This window comes from Aptenodytes patagonicus, chromosome 17 (genome assembly GCF_965638725.1).
Source record: "Aptenodytes patagonicus chromosome 17, bAptPat1.pri.cur, whole genome shotgun sequence".
In the NCBI taxonomy this organism is placed as follows: domain Eukaryota; kingdom Metazoa; phylum Chordata; class Aves; order Sphenisciformes; family Spheniscidae; genus Aptenodytes; species Aptenodytes patagonicus.
Window position 1 is genome coordinate 9,447,645 of NC_134965.1, and position 15,525 is coordinate 9,463,169.

Below are 15,525 nucleotides of genomic sequence, written 5' to 3' on the forward strand. Positions count from 1 at the left end.
CCACCAGTATTTCTGTAGGAAGGTTTCCTTGCAGGGGCCCAGAGCTGACTGGTCACCTCTGGCCATTCTGTTTGCCTTGTGGATTGTCTCTTTTTATCAGTGCTCAGACTCTCTCTGCCGTTTCCAGATTGTACGTTAAAGAGGCTTTTCCCTAAGAACTATTTCACCCCATCAGAAGCACAGGCCGATACCCTCCTCCTCGGTGTTTTCAGGGCTCTCCTCCCTGGTACTGAGATGGTTCAGGAGCGATGCCTCTGTAGCATACAACAATACCACCGTACAGTAGCGTGCCTGGGCTTACACCAGTGCAGCTAATTCAGCAGGAGCATCATTGAACCCATAGATGGCACAAACAAATTCATTCAGCTAAGCCCTACAAAGCGCAGATGCAAGCGGGGAGGAGGGTGTCAGGGTGCGTACATCCCGCAGAGCTTTTTCCTTTCTCCTCTGGCTACGCTCTCTGAAGTTCCAGCTTTTCATCTTGGCAGAAGATTTTTACAAGGGCTGTAAATTAAGGATTTATAAGTGTATACATGGCTATGATGTTTCATTGGTCTGAAGTGCAGGAAAAGAAAGAAGTGTCTCGGTGACAGAATACAGTGTGGGGTGAGCTGGGTCAATGGAAACACGGAAATGTTTTCAGAGACAGGGAAGAGTCTGGTCCTGTGCTGTTTCTGCCCTGCGTGTGCACGTGCGCGCACACACACACTCTCTCTTTCCCAGAAGGATGGGTTTACTGCCCAGCATTACCAAAAACGTGTTCTCTATGGGGCGTACTGCTTATGTAAGGAAAATACAACAATGAGTAATCGTCTTTCCAGCTTCAAGGCTATTTTAATTTTTTTCCTGACTTGACCGTTGCTGGGACTAAGAGGGTGTGAGCTCCGGGGCAGAAGTCAGCGGGGGCTTCGCATGCTGCATCCCAGTCTCTCCAGAGAAGCCTACAAGAGGAGCTGCACCCAAAAGACAGAGCGGCTTCATGTGGCACCGCTCACCCATCAGGTTTCGTGTCACAAGCAGGAGGACTGCAAAGCAGATTGCTCTGACCCACGCTGTCCTGGGGACGGAGGGAGTAACTGCAGAGTGTTGTCAGATTCCCCTGCGACACGCTGTCTCTGCTCTGCTCCAGGCAGGAGGGAGCGAGAGGGATGCACAGCCGAAGTGAGGGTCTGGACTGCATCCCGGCTGCCTGATCCGCTGGGGTCTTTCTAAGCGTTCCCACCACCACCAGGACTACCTTTCTCCCCCAAGCAACTCCCCAGCTAGTCTTCCCCATGCAACAAGATAAAATCTTGAGCTTTGCCAATACGCCAGTGCCTGCCAGCCCACAGGCATATAGACAAAGTCCTGCTGCTCTTTGAAACATGACGGGCAGCCCCTTGTGTCTGAGCATCACTGCTGGGCGGAAAGAGACCCCGTCCTCCTCCCTGCTCCTTACTTTACTTCTCTTCGCTCACCTTTACCTCTCAGTTACTAGCAGCACGTACAGCCTCTTTCTTGTTCCTTAAGCATTTTATTTTAGGAGAAGCCAGTCCTGCTGTCACTCGTGTGCCTGAGTTGACAGAGCACTGGCTTTTACTCATAGAATTTGTCTGATCTCTTTTTTTTCTTGTCTTGGCAGGTGGTTATGGCTCCACACGAGCCCCCGGTTGTGTTTGTCGACAATTACATCAAGCTCCTTGCTGACTGCAGCACCGACACTTTCCAAAAGATACTAGACATGAAGGTTAGAACCAGTCCCACAGAGTTTCTGCTCGTCTGCTAGCACTGCATTGAGATTGTTGGCGACTTTTTTTCAGTAGAAATACAGAGGGGTTGGGGAGTGGGAAAAGCACTCTAAGGCAAGCGTATCCTCTGTACTCTGAAAGCGTGTAGAGTTGCTACTGAAGAACAGCTTTTCAGTTCACTTCGCACGCTCATACCTGCTCTGGCTCCCAGGGCTGAGCTCAGTTGTCTCGGGATCATCCAGAGGTCTGCATCCAGCTCTTGGTGGGTGAACAAAAGGTTGAGGTTTGAAATGGGCTCTCCTGCAGCTGTTCTCGTGCACACCCGCTCCCAGATCAATGAAGTCTAACTGGTTTGCTTCACTGTTCTTTTGCTCCTGCAGGGCCTGAAGAGGAGTGAGCAAAGCAGCATGCTGGACCTCTTCCGCCAGCGCCTCCCGGCTCCCCCCTCCGGAGCGGAGAATGCCAGCTCCCTCTCACTGAGCACTCCTACACCTGAGCAGGAGTCCTCTCGGATACGGAAACTGGAGAAACTCATCAAAAAAAGACTCTAGGCGAGCAGAAGGAAACTCTGTTGCTCAGGACTAGCTGCTCTGACTGGGAGCAAAGCTCGTCAGACTTATGATTTACAGTATGCTGCTGAAAAATCGGTGTCCCATCACTCCCACCCCCTGTGATCTCTTAACCATCGTATACTGTGGCACTACATCTCCATTCAGACCACGGGAGGATATGACCAAGGTGTTTGCCCTTAGACAGCTTAGCAGGAATGAAACCCAGGACACGGCTGGGTCCACGTGGTGGAGAAAATAGAGGTATCTGGAAGTCAGCAGCTATAAAAATGGTTTAGGTGGATTCAGAGAATATCTGGCTGTGATTCACTTGGTGTCCCAGCCTTCACCCTGGCTGAGCTCCTGCTGCAGCACTGAGGATTTTGCCTGAGAGTTCGGTGTTACTGCTCACTCCCTGTTGCAGAGCTGTTCCTCTGTGTCGTTATTTATTGCGGGGGGTGGGAACCAACCCCAAACCATCACCACCACCAAAAAACCCCAACCCTGTAACAGCTGGGATCCAGGCATCTGCAGCTCCACTGAATTAATGAGATGCCCGGGAGAGAACCCCGAAGCAGATTTCTCCCCTGCTCCCGGGACAGGCGTGCATAAACCACCAGTAAAACAGCAAGGCAAATCCTTTTCAGAACAGGAGGAAAGGACTGAATTAATGCCTTCTGCACCTTGGCAAACCTCCTGCCAACAAGCCGGCAGCCTCGGTCGCTGTTACAGCTTAAAGGCCAAACTAGACATCTGCGGAGCCCATCTCCAGCTGCTTGTTATTTCTCTCGCTTGTGTTGGACTCACCCCTGCCCCGATGGGAGTTCCCGTACTGCATCTCGCCCTCTCTCCACAAAGGGCCGTTCATGGAGCAAGCGTCAAACAGCACCAGCCCCTCGTTCTCGCGCCAGCCAGCCTGTCCCGAGCAGGGGTGTGCCCCTTTGGCGCCTTCGCTGCCCTGCAAGGAGAGATGCCGGAAATGTTGGCTTTAACGGAGAGCCTGGGCCACTTCCCAGGATGGGATGCTTAACAACACCAGCCTCAGACTTCAAGGGCCTTCCTCTCCTCCTCTTCCTCCGAGCTTCAGCTTGCACCAGTGCAGAGAGGAGGAGAACCAGAGGTGAAATATTTCAGATAACCCAGGGCCCCCTTCCCGGGGGGCCAGCTCCTGCTGGTACCCAGCCGCAAAACCAGCACGGAGCAGGGTCGGGGTCACTGGACGTCTGCTCCCTGCCTGTTGTGTGAGCTTCCCCGAGGAGTCTCAGTGCAGGGAGACATCGCCTCGTCGTTAGCAACGCTGGATTTCTTCCCAAACTCCTCTGTACCCTTTTTGGGGGACTTTGAAGGCGTATGCCCAACCGTGAACGATTTAATCCCATATGGGTTTAGGGGCAGATCAACCAATCGTGCCTGCTTTATTTTAACTCAAGCTTCACTTGCAAGTACAGGATAAAGAAGTCCTGTACCAGTTTGGCAGGTGAGGAGCAATCATGCTGTCAGATGCCTTCTTGGGAGGGTCATGCTCCCCACCAGGTCAAGTTTGGGCCTTAGGACTATATTTATCAGGGGCTGTGCTCACTAGGGATCGTAATACTTGCTGCTGCACATCTGGGAGGGGCGGATGGGACACGCTCCAGGAAAATGAGCTCTGTCCACCCAAACCCAGAGCTTCAGTAGGACCGGGGAGGGAGGAGGTGAAATGAGGAATTCCCCGAGCGAGGCAGAACCTGGGCTCACGCTGCATCTGCCTGTTCATGCTTGAGCACCATCCCCTCTTGGGCGCAGGCTGCTCCCCTTACCTCTCCTCAGCCCCGTGGCTGTGGGAGGGAGAATTTGGTGCCCGGTTGGTAAAAACCCATCCTCCCTTTGCGCAGCCGGCAGGTGAGCCTGCGCTTGAACAGGCGGGAGTTGATCACAGGATTCGAGCAGAAAGAATAAATCCGCAGAGATGAAATCCTCCCTGGTCAGGTTTTCTAACGCTGCTCAGACCGATCTGCCGGTGCAGCGAGGTGTGCGCTAACGGGTACACTAACACCAACTCTTGGGGTGTATTGTCAGGGGTCCCCGGGCTTGGGCCCTGGCTGCGGCGTGCGGGTGCTCAGCTGCAGAGAGCCGTAGTGGTGATGTCCATCTCAGAGCAGCAGTAAAAACACTTGTGGGGAGGGACGGCAGTTTCTCGTCACTCCAGTTTTACAAATCTTCCTGAGTCTGCTGGTGCTTCGTTTATTCCTCTCCCGATTTCACGTCGGGTGACAAAAGAAAGAAAGGTGGTTGAAAGCACGTCGGGATTATGAACAGCTGTTCCCCAAGGACAGATTATCTCAAGGTGCATGTGCAGGATGGTTCACACGTTATCAAATGCAATAGCCGGGGAGGAGGGAACGTGGGTTTGCAGAGAATCATTATTCCTGTGGGGGGATGAATAATTTATTTTAGATTAATTTTTCTTTGCTCTGTCTATGGATGACTAACTAAATTGTGAATAGCTGAAGACAATGTTCAAGTTAGCGTCTCATGTCTTTCCCCAAAGGCTTCCCCCATTTCATTCTCCGCATTTCACTCTGGAGATAAGAGGTAATAAAAGGAAAAATGAATTTTTAGTTTCAGCCTTTGAAGAATGCTACGGGTCTGGGTGTTTGGAGTTCCGCTTTTAGAGAGCAAGTCTGCGTTTTTCTACTTTGGGTATAAGGGTTTTGTCCCCCTGGCTCTTGGGTATTTATCAGATCTGGCACGTCTGTGTGCGTATGTTAGCTGTTTGGGGTTTACATCTCTGGGGACTAAAGGATGATTTTTTTCTGTATAAAATGCCACTTTTTACAGTTTTTGGCTGAGGTGTAATTCTGGCTGTACGTTGGATTGTGACGCTAAAATGAATTAAATCGTTACTGATGTTCATCTGCTGGGTGTTTTCTGTACAACTGCCACGCAGCAAACCCCAGCGGCTGGGACGGACCTCACCCAAAACGCGCCGGACCCAGGGCTCCGTGCTCTCCGTCTCCATTGCTCTCTCCTGCAGCTTCCCTCTTTTCTGGCTTTTCCACCTTCTGCCGCTCCAGCAAGCAACTCTGCGCCGGCAGCATCTGCATTCGCAGCAGCTCCCCGTGCCGTGCAGGTGGTTCAGCAGAGCTGACCTCGTGCTCCTAAATAATCGGGTCCTTTCTGATGACTTTAACTGCTGGAGAGATTTCTGAGATAGGTGCCCTAATTTTTCCTTTGAAATTAAGAGGTGGCGCCTTTTTTCGACACGATGCATGACGTCGGAGGAGTTTCTTTCGCTTGGAGAATTAATGACTCATTTGCTTTTCTCCTACCGCTCTGCCGGTCCTGCCCCCTCCGCCCTTGGGCAGGAGCAGCCCGCGCCAGGCAACGCGGGTGTTTATTTCTTTCACCAGATTTACAGCCGTGAGTTCGAGCATCTGAGTGACGATGTCCAAGTCTCCGTAAGCCTTTTCTTGGCCACAGCTGGGCGGGCGGCAGATGTGGACGCTGTTCGGCAGCATCAGGCCACGGCTCTGCTGTGCTTAAGAAAATGAGCTGAAGCGTTTGTCTTTGGGCTGTGTCGGGAAGGGCTTTGGCAGAAGGCGTTCCTCTGCGCGCCTGCTCCGCTGGGGCCGGTTACACCAGCTAGTGCTACCGTCACCCAAAATTTCTAGGTTAAAGCCTGTGCTCATTCCCTTCTCTCAGCCAAAACAGCTCCACCGGTCCCGAGCCAGAGTCCAGGTGGGAGCACGTGGGCTCGAGTACTTTGCCAGCCTCGCCTTTGAGAGCGCAGGGACGTCTGGGGGTGGCGGGGGCCTGGGGCCAGCGCTGCTCAGGGTGCCGGGGGCATCCCTGCTGGGAGCGGGGCGGGGGAGTGCTTCGTGGGCCCTCGCCTCGCCTGGGATACAGGATCACCAGGACCAAAGCAGTGCGGTTTCCCTGTGCTCAGGCCCCTGGAAAGTGGCGGCGCCTTCCAGTTCCCAGCAGGACACGGAGAGCCCACGGGGCTGCCATCGGGGTCTGGATCCCACGGGGAGGGGAAAATCAGCCTTTGCCACTTGCAGCACATGGAGCTTCCCGAAGCCCTGGGAAAACCTTGGCTCGTGGCTCAGCGGTTCACGAGGGCAGGGGCGGCAGGGCTGTAAAAGCCGATCAAAACTCAGCAACTTCAGCAATGTGCCGTCAGCGTTCGTCCCTGCAGCCGAACCGCTCGCAGGGGCTCGCGTCAATCCCACTGCTTCGAAGCGCCGCTGTGAGAGCGACTGCCGTGCCCGGCAGGTTTGCGGTCTGCTCCACGGGGAGCAGCCTGGCATTTCCCATCGTTTGGAAATAATTTTCCATCGTTATCAAGTAACACGGGATCCTTCTGATTTGCTTCCCCCTGCCCGCAGCGACGGCCCCCCACACCGCATCAATGTGCCTATTGTTCGGTTGCTGATTAAGCCGAGAGCGCCCGGCCCAGTGGAAAGTCCTTTATGGAAGGAGAATCTTGATAAGATATTCGTATCCGCTCTGTCCCGGCTGTGCACAGGCAGTTAAAAAGTAAATAACATGGACAAACAGGCTGGGATGTACAGGCAGGGGAAAAGATTTCCAATGCCATCAGGGACTGCATGGATCGGTACGGTTTGCGAGGCTTAAAAAGAGACGGGCTTTCTGAGAGGGCAAAGTACATGTGCCTTAAAAGTAGGGCCCCTGTATACAGAGGTTATCAATAGTATTTTAGTTATTGATTAGTTAAAATTCTGGTTAAACACTTCCTTTTCATCCTAGCAGGCGAATTTACAGCTCTGGATGTTGGCGCTGCGGGAGATCCTCGGGTCTGAGCCTGGCGCGAGGCAGGGCGGGCTGCGGAGCCCCCTCGGCTGCTCAGACACCTCCATTTCACCTGCCAAGCCCAGAAACAAAAGCCTGGAAGGGCACAAAAAATTGTCATTTGTGTCAAGCCAGGCCAGAGTGGGAGGGGTTTTGCTAGTAAATAAAGAGCAGCAAGATTTCCAGAAGCCCGTGCGGCTCCGCTCATCCCAGGCCCAGCCAGCTGTAGCCTCGCGCAGCTCCCCAGGCACCAAAATCCCTCGGACTCGGACCCCGATCCCCACGGGAGTGGCCGTGGGGGCACCCACAGCCCTCAGGGGCGGCTGCTGGGAGATGCCACAGGTTCCCCCCCCCCCCCCCCAAATTGCACTAACTCAGTTATTGGCAGTGTGGGTTTTAGCCCAGGAGCTGCATGGCAGCTCTGAAATAATGATCGCGTTCATCTGGAAACTGCTCCAGCGCCTTCTGAGGCGTCTAATTTCATAAAGGGCTTTTATGGGAGATTTTGGAGCGAGGAGCGATCAATTTTCCCATTGCTCACGGAGTCCAGAATCTCTCTTTTTTGGGATGCATTTAAATCAAAAGGAAGAAAACACCTGTCCAGCACATTTGCTCAGACCCCAAAGATTTCAATCAAAATTTTTAATGTTCTTTTTCTCTCCATCTGCATTTTTCAGCAAAGACAAACAGCCTCATAGTATTTCTTCAAAGGAATGTAAATTCCTTGAGGAAGTCTCCGGAGTTCCCAGCACTGCATAGCTGCAAACCACAGACGCCTACGGCTGAAAGCTCTGCTCTGCTTTTAATTTTGGGGCAGGGAAAGGAATTCTTTTCAGGGGTTTGGGTTCACTTGTGCTGGGCCCGTCAGGCCAGACTCCTTGTTACTGCACAGGGGAGTGTTGACTTTGGCTGGCTGCAGACAGTTGCTTTCCCTGCACAAGAGTATTCCCCCACCAAATCTGATGACACGGCGCAATTACTTCATTAGGATTTTCCAAAAAACGTCCCCTCAGTCTCATCTAGTGCTAGAAAGACCTTTTCCCTCTGTTTTCTTGTTTCGGCGTTGGGAGCTTTGCCTGAAAAATGCAATTAAGGGTGGCAGTGCTGCTGCCTGGGTCCAAATCCTCGGCGGGGGGGGGGGCTGAGAAAGAGCAGCCTGGGGGGAAAACTGTGAGTTTTGGAGGGTGTCGTTAAACTCCCAGGGGTGAGTGAAGCCTGTGCATAAGAGCTGCTGCTTTGCAGCCCTGTTTCCACTGCGAGCTGCCCTCCGAGGAAGCTGGGGCAACTGCTGCTGAGGTCGAGCAATGGGAGAGGGTGGCTGAACCACCAAGGGACCGGTGCCCCCCCATTTCTTCCCCCATCCCCGCTCTCATCCCAGTCCTGCCCCAGTGGCTGAGCGAGCACCGCGCTGCCCCGTCCCTGTGCCGGCATGCACCGCCGTGGCCTGTCCCAGGCCGAAACTGCCCCTCGCCCGCTGGGAGCGCCCGGGCAGACAGCGGGGTTAGGCCTGGTCTCAGCAAAAACGCTTTACTTAATAAATCTGGTTGCGGTGCACGGACACTATCAATAACTCACGGTTGCTTTTCTGTACCCTCCATCCCAGGCAGCTGTGACGCTCGGTCCAGGGGGGCCTGGGGGGCTTAACCCGGCTGCCAAAACACCCAGCGGACCCTTGCTATTGGTGAAATCAGTGTGTTGGAGGTGGGGACGGACCAGAAGGATCTGGCAGTCGGGGCTCGCTCTTTCAGTGCTCCCCAAAATCTGTGCTGGCATGGGAACGGGCAGCGCATTTGGACAGTGCACAGTCCACAGGTTGGACTAGGGCCGCCTTTGGGGCAGCCCATTGGGAGCTGGTTTGGCCGCTGCCGTGCGGCTGGGGAGGGGAGCGAGGGCGCAGCGCCCGGGCAGGGACGCGGTCTGGGGATACGGGGATGGGGCAGCGGGACGATGGGGGCACTGGGGGGACCGGGGATGGGGCAGCGGGACGATGGGGGCACTGGGGGGACCGGGGATGGGGCAGCGGGACGATGGGGGCACTGGGGGGACCGGGGATGGGGCAGCGGGACGATGGGGGCACTGGGGGGACCGGGGATGGGGCAGCGGGACGATGGGGGCACTGGGGGGACCGGGGATGGGGCAGCGGGACGATGGGGGCACTGGGGGGATCGGGGATGGGGCACCGCGGAGAGGAGCGGGGCGGGCCCCGCCCCCTGCCGTGGCCCCGCCCCTCCGCTGGCGGCCCCGCCCCTCCCGCCGCCGCCCGGGCGCAGCCGGCGCAGGGCGCGGAGCGGCGGCGGGCTCGGGGCAGGGCGGCTCCGCCATGGTGGGTCGGCTCAGCCTGCGGGAGGTGCCCGACCTCCCGGACATGAGGAAGCGGGGCGACGCGGGGCTCGACAGCCCCGACTCCGGGCTGCCCCCCAGCCCCGGGCCGGCCCCTCCGCCCTGGCTCCTCTCCTCGGGCAGCCCCGACCGCGCCGCGACCAACGGGCTGCCGGAGCCCGACCCGCCCGCGCCCGCCGCCGCGGTGAGTACCGGCACCGGCCGCCCCCGGCCACCCCTCCTGCAGCGCCGGGCACCCGCCTCCGTGCAGCGCCCCTGCCCCGGGGCGCGGCGGCACCCTCCGCCCGGGGCTGCACCCGCCGCAGCGCTGCCGCGGGTCCCGGGCTCGGTCCCGCTGCGGCAGGTGCTGGGCCCCGCGTCCCGGGGGCTGCCTGCGGCCGGGGTCAGCGGAGAAACCGCTGCCCTTTGGACCCTGCCGTGATGCATCACCCGGGGACGGCCGGGCTGGCGGCGGGCGGCTTCTCCTTAGGCTTTCCGCCCCGCCGCCCCGGCAGCCGGCTGCGCTCCAGGCCCCGCAGCATCCTTTGAGGAAAGGAGGGTGGAAAACCAGCCCGGCGGCGCTGGGGTTACTGGGGGGGCCGGCACCGGGGCGGCCGGCCTGGGGACAGGTTGGCGACAACGGAGCCCCGTTTCCCTCCCTTCCACTGATGCCGTCGTATCCCTTAACGCGCCCGCACCGGGAGGGAGCCCGCCGGGGAACCGGGGCGTCCGCAGGCAGGGCTGGGGCCGTGTTGGGTCAGGGCAGCCGGTGGTGCTTTTAAAAAGCCTCCGGCTTTGGGGTTGGTTCTTGCTGATGCAAGGGAAGCCCCTGTCGCCCCTGCCCCAGGTAGGGGTTGGGACGGCGTCGCAGCACGTCTTTGGAAATCCCTGTGGAAAATGAACTCTCGTTATTCCAGAGAGTGACCCAGAGTAGGAAGTTTGTATGTTAAACTATGGTTTCAGTTAACAGTATGAGATAAAGATGCGCTAGTTTTTCGCAAAATGATTGTTAAATCTTGATGTTGAGCTGTTGGTACAAATACTTTGGAAGCCACAGATCTCGAGGAGAGAGCCCTTTAGTACAGGGGTGCTGCCGTGAAATTGGAAAAGGCCGTAGGAGAACCGTGTGTTGAACAGGAGAGATGCTCACAGCCCCCTCGCCCCTGGATAGTAAAGCACACGTGCAGAGGTGGCTTCAAAAACACAAGCGGGTTGCTTCCCTTTGGGGCCGCTTTGGTTTCCTTCTGCCTGCAGGACGTTGCTGGGCCGGTGTCGGCTCGCGGCGCTGCTCGTCCAGGAGAGGAGCATGGGGAAGCTCCATGAATCGCCGCTCAGTGGGAATGAGTTAATCCCTCCCAACAGGTCGCGTGTGAATTAGGTTGGATTTATCGCCTTCAAATAGTAGCCACAGCGTAGCTGTGAAATGAGGAGGTTGCTCACGGCGAGATGCCCTGCAATAATTTCCTGCTGTGATCTGCCTGTGGGGATATCTGATGAATCCAGCAAGGAGAGCTCTCTCATACACTCATATAACGTTAGCTGTGAATTGAACGTGAGCTCATACTGTGAATGGGCTATAGTTCACGCTGCAGAAAGCTGCGCTGCACCGAGGGCCTGTATTTCTCTCTCATTTCCCAGAGCGGCTCCTCTGAAGTCAGCTCCCAGAGTTAGGACTTCGTCTTCCAGAAAACACGCCTTGCCACATCTTTGATGCTGTAGACCAGTGTCAAGTCAGACCTGTGGGTTGCACCCGTAGGCATGTCTTGGACTAGCAGATCCTCTTGCACAGAAACGTGAACCTCGACAGCTCTGTACCAAGGGCTAAATAAATGCGTTTTCTTGAGAATATACCGAATTGTGACATTAACAATTATTTTTTGCATTTTTTGCAGAATTCTGTGTTCTCTCCCAGCCCTGTTCTCCCCAGCTGCCCTCCAAGATTGTGTCCTTTATCCTTTGGCGAAGGAGTTGAGTTTGACCCTTTACCACCAAAGGAAATAAGGTAAATATTGTGTTACAGTCATCTAGTTTCGAAGGAGTTAGCATGTAAAGGAGTAGTTAGGCCTTATCAGTGCCTGTGAATCACGTTAATTTGTTTGCAAAGCTATTGTTCCACGCAGCTGTACATTCCTGGACCTGGACATTTGTACAGGCTGAAGGAGTGTTCAGCCTCTTTTAATCCCATATGGTTTTTTTCCAGGAAGACTTTCCTGTATTTTGCTCTCCTGCTTTTACTTCATTGCACTGCTCCAAAATGTTGCCTTTCAACTGATGAACCAGAAGGCAGTCGTGAGGGAAGATCTTCAAAGCAGCCATCTTTCTAGGACTGTTTTATTAGGGGAAAGGAATTTTGCTCTCCTAACCTCATGGGTTTGTAATAAGCACTTTCTATCTTACCATCTGTGGCTGGTTGTGTGCACTAAAAGAAACGTTAGTATTAAGAGAGTGCATAATTATTTTTTTTTTTTATGCGCTGCATCACTTCGCAGCCTGTGAATTATTCCTTTGAACGTCATGATTTGCAGTAATGAGAAATGAAGGCTCCCAGCTGACTACCGTGCAAGCAGAGGCAGACTGATACAATCAAACGGAAGCCTAATGCAGGGGAGGGTAGAAAGCGTTGGTTGCCCTGGTGTGGGGAAGGAGGTCACCCCGTGGCTGGAATTGAAGGCGGTTAGCACCGTGAAAAAGCTAACGCAGAGTCGTTGCAGTGTGAAGGAGATGAAAACTTTCTTTTGTAATCCAGACACAGAGGATTTTCTTGCCAGCAGAGTTTGATGTGCAAATTGTAGTATTTTCCTGCCAGTTGAATCTTCAGAGAGTGCCCCATGCTGGGAGCAATAGCAGAGAACTCCCGTGTGACTCTTGGCAGAGGAGAACTGAGAAAATAATGTGTGCTTCCATGGACTTGGCACTCCGAGGAATTAGGATGCTTATGTGCAAGGCCTAAATGTGGATCTAGGCTTCTGGGTTTAGGCACTGAAGTTTGAAGGAGGTTCTTAGCTTCATAGAGCTCAGGCTTAAAACGATGGACACGAGGATTGAGAAGATGTTTGGTAGTGCTGGCAGCTGGACAAAACAGTGACGGAGCCGGGCGTGCTGCTAACGTAAGGCTTTTTCCTTAAATGGGGGAGTGAGACACCAGCAGGCAGTGTTTGCGTTGTGTGGCTGTTCCTGTGTTGAGGTGGCAGGTGCAGGGCTGAGGAGCCACCCCGGTACCCCACGGCTCTGTTTTCCAGAAAATGCAGCCTGCCACTCCGGAGCAGAGCTCACGCACGTGTCTCTTGTATTTCAGGTACACGTCCTCGGTTAAATACGACTCGGAGAAGCACTTCATCGACGACATCTATATGCCAGTGGGCTTAAGCATTTCTTCTTGCAGTCAGACGGTCATCTGTGTCCCAAACTGCACGTGGCGCAATTACAAAGCAGAGGTCCACTTGGAGCCCCGCAACAAGCCCCAGCGTTTCACCAGCACCACCATCGTCTACCCGAAGCACGCCAAGACTGTGTACACCACCACGCTGGATTACAACTGTCGTAAGACCACGCGGCGGTTCCTCTCCAGCATAGAGCTGGAAACTTCGGAGTACCTTGGGAGCGACTGTGTCCTGGATGGTTGCTGACTGACGGCTGTCTCTCTTGCTCTGATCCATCCCAGTCCCATCTAACGTACTGTGCTAACTCCACTAGCTAAAGCGGGTACAGACCCTCTTTCTCAGCTCTTAATTCCTGCTTTAAGCATCAGAATGGCCTGAACGCAGTTTTCTGTGGGAACATAACTTAGTAAAGAACTTGTTTCTTCGCCTTTAAAGTTGTGAGTTCCCTCCCCTTCCCCGCAGTGCAGTAATCAGATTAAAATAAGGGGAAGTATTTTCCCCGAGAAAAAATTGACAGGTAAGAAAGAATGCCAAATAGTGCCTGGTAGGTGGAAATCCATTTGATGCTTTGTGGTGATGTGCAAAAATAAGGGCGGTTCACACTCTTGCAGAGAATCTACCAGGTCATTTGGTTACAGATAGCCAGAGCTGTCATTCATTTCAGTTTAGATTGTGAGACTGTTTTGTCTAGAAGAACCATCTGGAAATTGCTGGACAAAGCTAACAGAAAAATCTGGAATTCTGCATTTAACAGATACAAAAATGTTATCCTATGGCATTCATGTCCAGTTTGAAGGTGTGAGTTGGAAAGAAGAGGAATTCTGAGTAGAGCAGGAGATAAACTGCTTTTGCAGCTCCAGGCAGCAGAGAAAGGATCAGGTAATTCAAGTTCTTTAGGTGAATGGTGCGATGTATCTTCTGTACTTATGACTTCTACAGCGCTATAGTCTGTGTAACACGCTAGCATTTGTGTACTACGTGTAGCGGGACTTGTAATGAAGAATATCAGACCAAATATTATCCCTGTATTGTTGGAAAGTCAGGTCTTGACAGTGTGGTGGTGGAAAAACACCAGTGCCTAGTTTTTACTGACGTCGTTCTGTCTGCACTAAGGGAGTTGTTACTAGGAAAGTTTCAGAAAATGTGCCGTGTATACAGGGACCTAGAGTGGAGAAGGAGATGCTGGGGTCGGGCGTGAGGTGCTGTCGTGGTGGGGGTTGTGGAGAGGTAGATGGTAGCAAAGGACAGGCAAATTTTTACTGCATAGCAAAACCCACAGCTGTAGCTCTGCTTCCCCGTTGAGCTTCTCATTTGCAAAGGTCCATGTCCTCTCTGGACTTTAATATTCAGGATGTCACTGGGATGGGGTAGCATTTGCCTGTCTGTAGGCTGCTGAATAACCCCTCCAGTCCCAAGTGCATGATGAGTTTGGGGACCAAAGGGAATAACTTCAGGTACTGTGAAAGGCCATCTGGATGTTAGGTGCATTATTTTATCATGCGCTTTGATGAAAATAAGACAAAGAGGTTTCTTACTTTACCCAGATGTTTGGTGTTTTTTTTTTCTATACTGACAGAGAGCAATGTAGTGTGGAGAGCATCCGCTTTTGGGAGTGTGGCTTACGTTGGTGGCTAGCGTGGTGTAGCAGCTCAGAACCACTTGGTAGACTTGACTTAGCTGGACACGGCTTTTCCATGTATTCCAAAACTCCTCTGAGGTGCGGGTCACCTTCTGGTGCAGCACCAGCCCTGGACCTGCTTTTAAAGAGGACTTTGCTAGTGCGTCGCCTCAAGGGTGAATTTTGTCAGTGGTGAATCAGAAACTCGGGAGCCCATTCTTGAGCTGTACTTAACGCGTGTTTGTGCAAGTGTGATGAATGGTGTGGAAGTGTACTCAAGTGTGAACTGGAATGATTTGGGAGACTAAAAATGCAGCAGGAAGGAAAGCTTGAGTTTGTGTGGTTTGGGTTTTTTGTTGTTTTGGTTTGGTTTTTTACTTATTTATTAGCTCAGAACAGAATGTCCTTAATCTTTGGTACTTGCCTCAGAAAACCAGATCCTAAACCCAGGGTGACAGAGGATGCCAAAGTCAGGTGGGCGTTGCTCCAGAGTTGTTAAGAGCAGCACAGTCTTCTCAATAAACATGTTGGTTTCAGACTACAGCATTTAGGAGGTGTATCTTAAACACTTGTTGCGATTCTCCCCTAAACATTGCCCCAAGATATACTTGTTGCGTAACAGAAGGCACAACTCAGCCCCTAAGTGTGTGGGGTTTCAAATGGACAGAACTCTTCTTTGGGGAAGCTATTGCATCGTGGCTCGCTTCGCAGTTTCGTGTACCTTGCTCCTGAAACATCTGGTGCTGGCCACTGTTGGACACAGGACGCTGCAAGAACACGGACCCTGGATTGCTCCGACAACGCTCTTCCAATGAATTCATTTGCAGGAGATCTGAGAGAAGATTATTTTAAGTTGTAATCGTTAATCGTCCCTAGTTAAATTAGAAATTAAATGACCTTTACACTATGGTTTTAGGATAAAGCACCTGATTTTTATAAAGCAAACAAACTTAATTATGTACCTCTTAAAAATATTTTAATTGGTAGAGATACCTTTTAAATTATTTATGTTCCAACATTTGCAAAGCTCTGATTAGCTCTGTGCAAGTGTTCTGATGTCTGTGACGTTTCCCACCCACCCCCCTTTCTAATTTTCAGTTTGTCTTTTACTTTATTGGTAATAAATGATCTGAAAACCA

The 15,525-nt window shown here is 53.1% G+C and overlaps 2 protein-coding genes across 3 annotated transcripts in view; both read left to right on the forward strand.

Annotated features, from left to right (window-relative positions):
• The window catches only part of VPS53 (VPS53 subunit of GARP complex), a 73,770-nt gene extending 68,600 nt beyond the window's left edge, over positions 1–5,170 (forward strand). For both annotated transcript variants that reach the window (XM_076354630.1, XM_076354628.1), the window contains exons 21-22: positions 1,622–1,726; positions 2,108–5,170. In XM_076354630.1, coding sequence (XP_076210745.1) covers positions 1,622–1,726; positions 2,108–2,278 — 276 coding nt within the window. In that variant the 3' untranslated portion in view covers positions 2,279–5,170. The remainder of the gene's footprint in view (positions 1–1,621; positions 1,727–2,107) is intronic.
• A 4,181-nt stretch (positions 5,171–9,351) lies between these two features.
• Positions 9,352–15,525, forward strand: RFLNB (refilin B). Its single transcript, XM_076354655.1, has 3 exons — positions 9,352–9,593; positions 11,281–11,390; positions 12,684–15,525. The coding sequence occupies exons 1-3, from the start codon at positions 9,390–9,392 to the stop codon at positions 13,012–13,014; spliced, it is 645 nt and encodes a 214-aa protein (XP_076210770.1). The 5' UTR covers positions 9,352–9,389; the 3' UTR covers positions 13,015–15,525.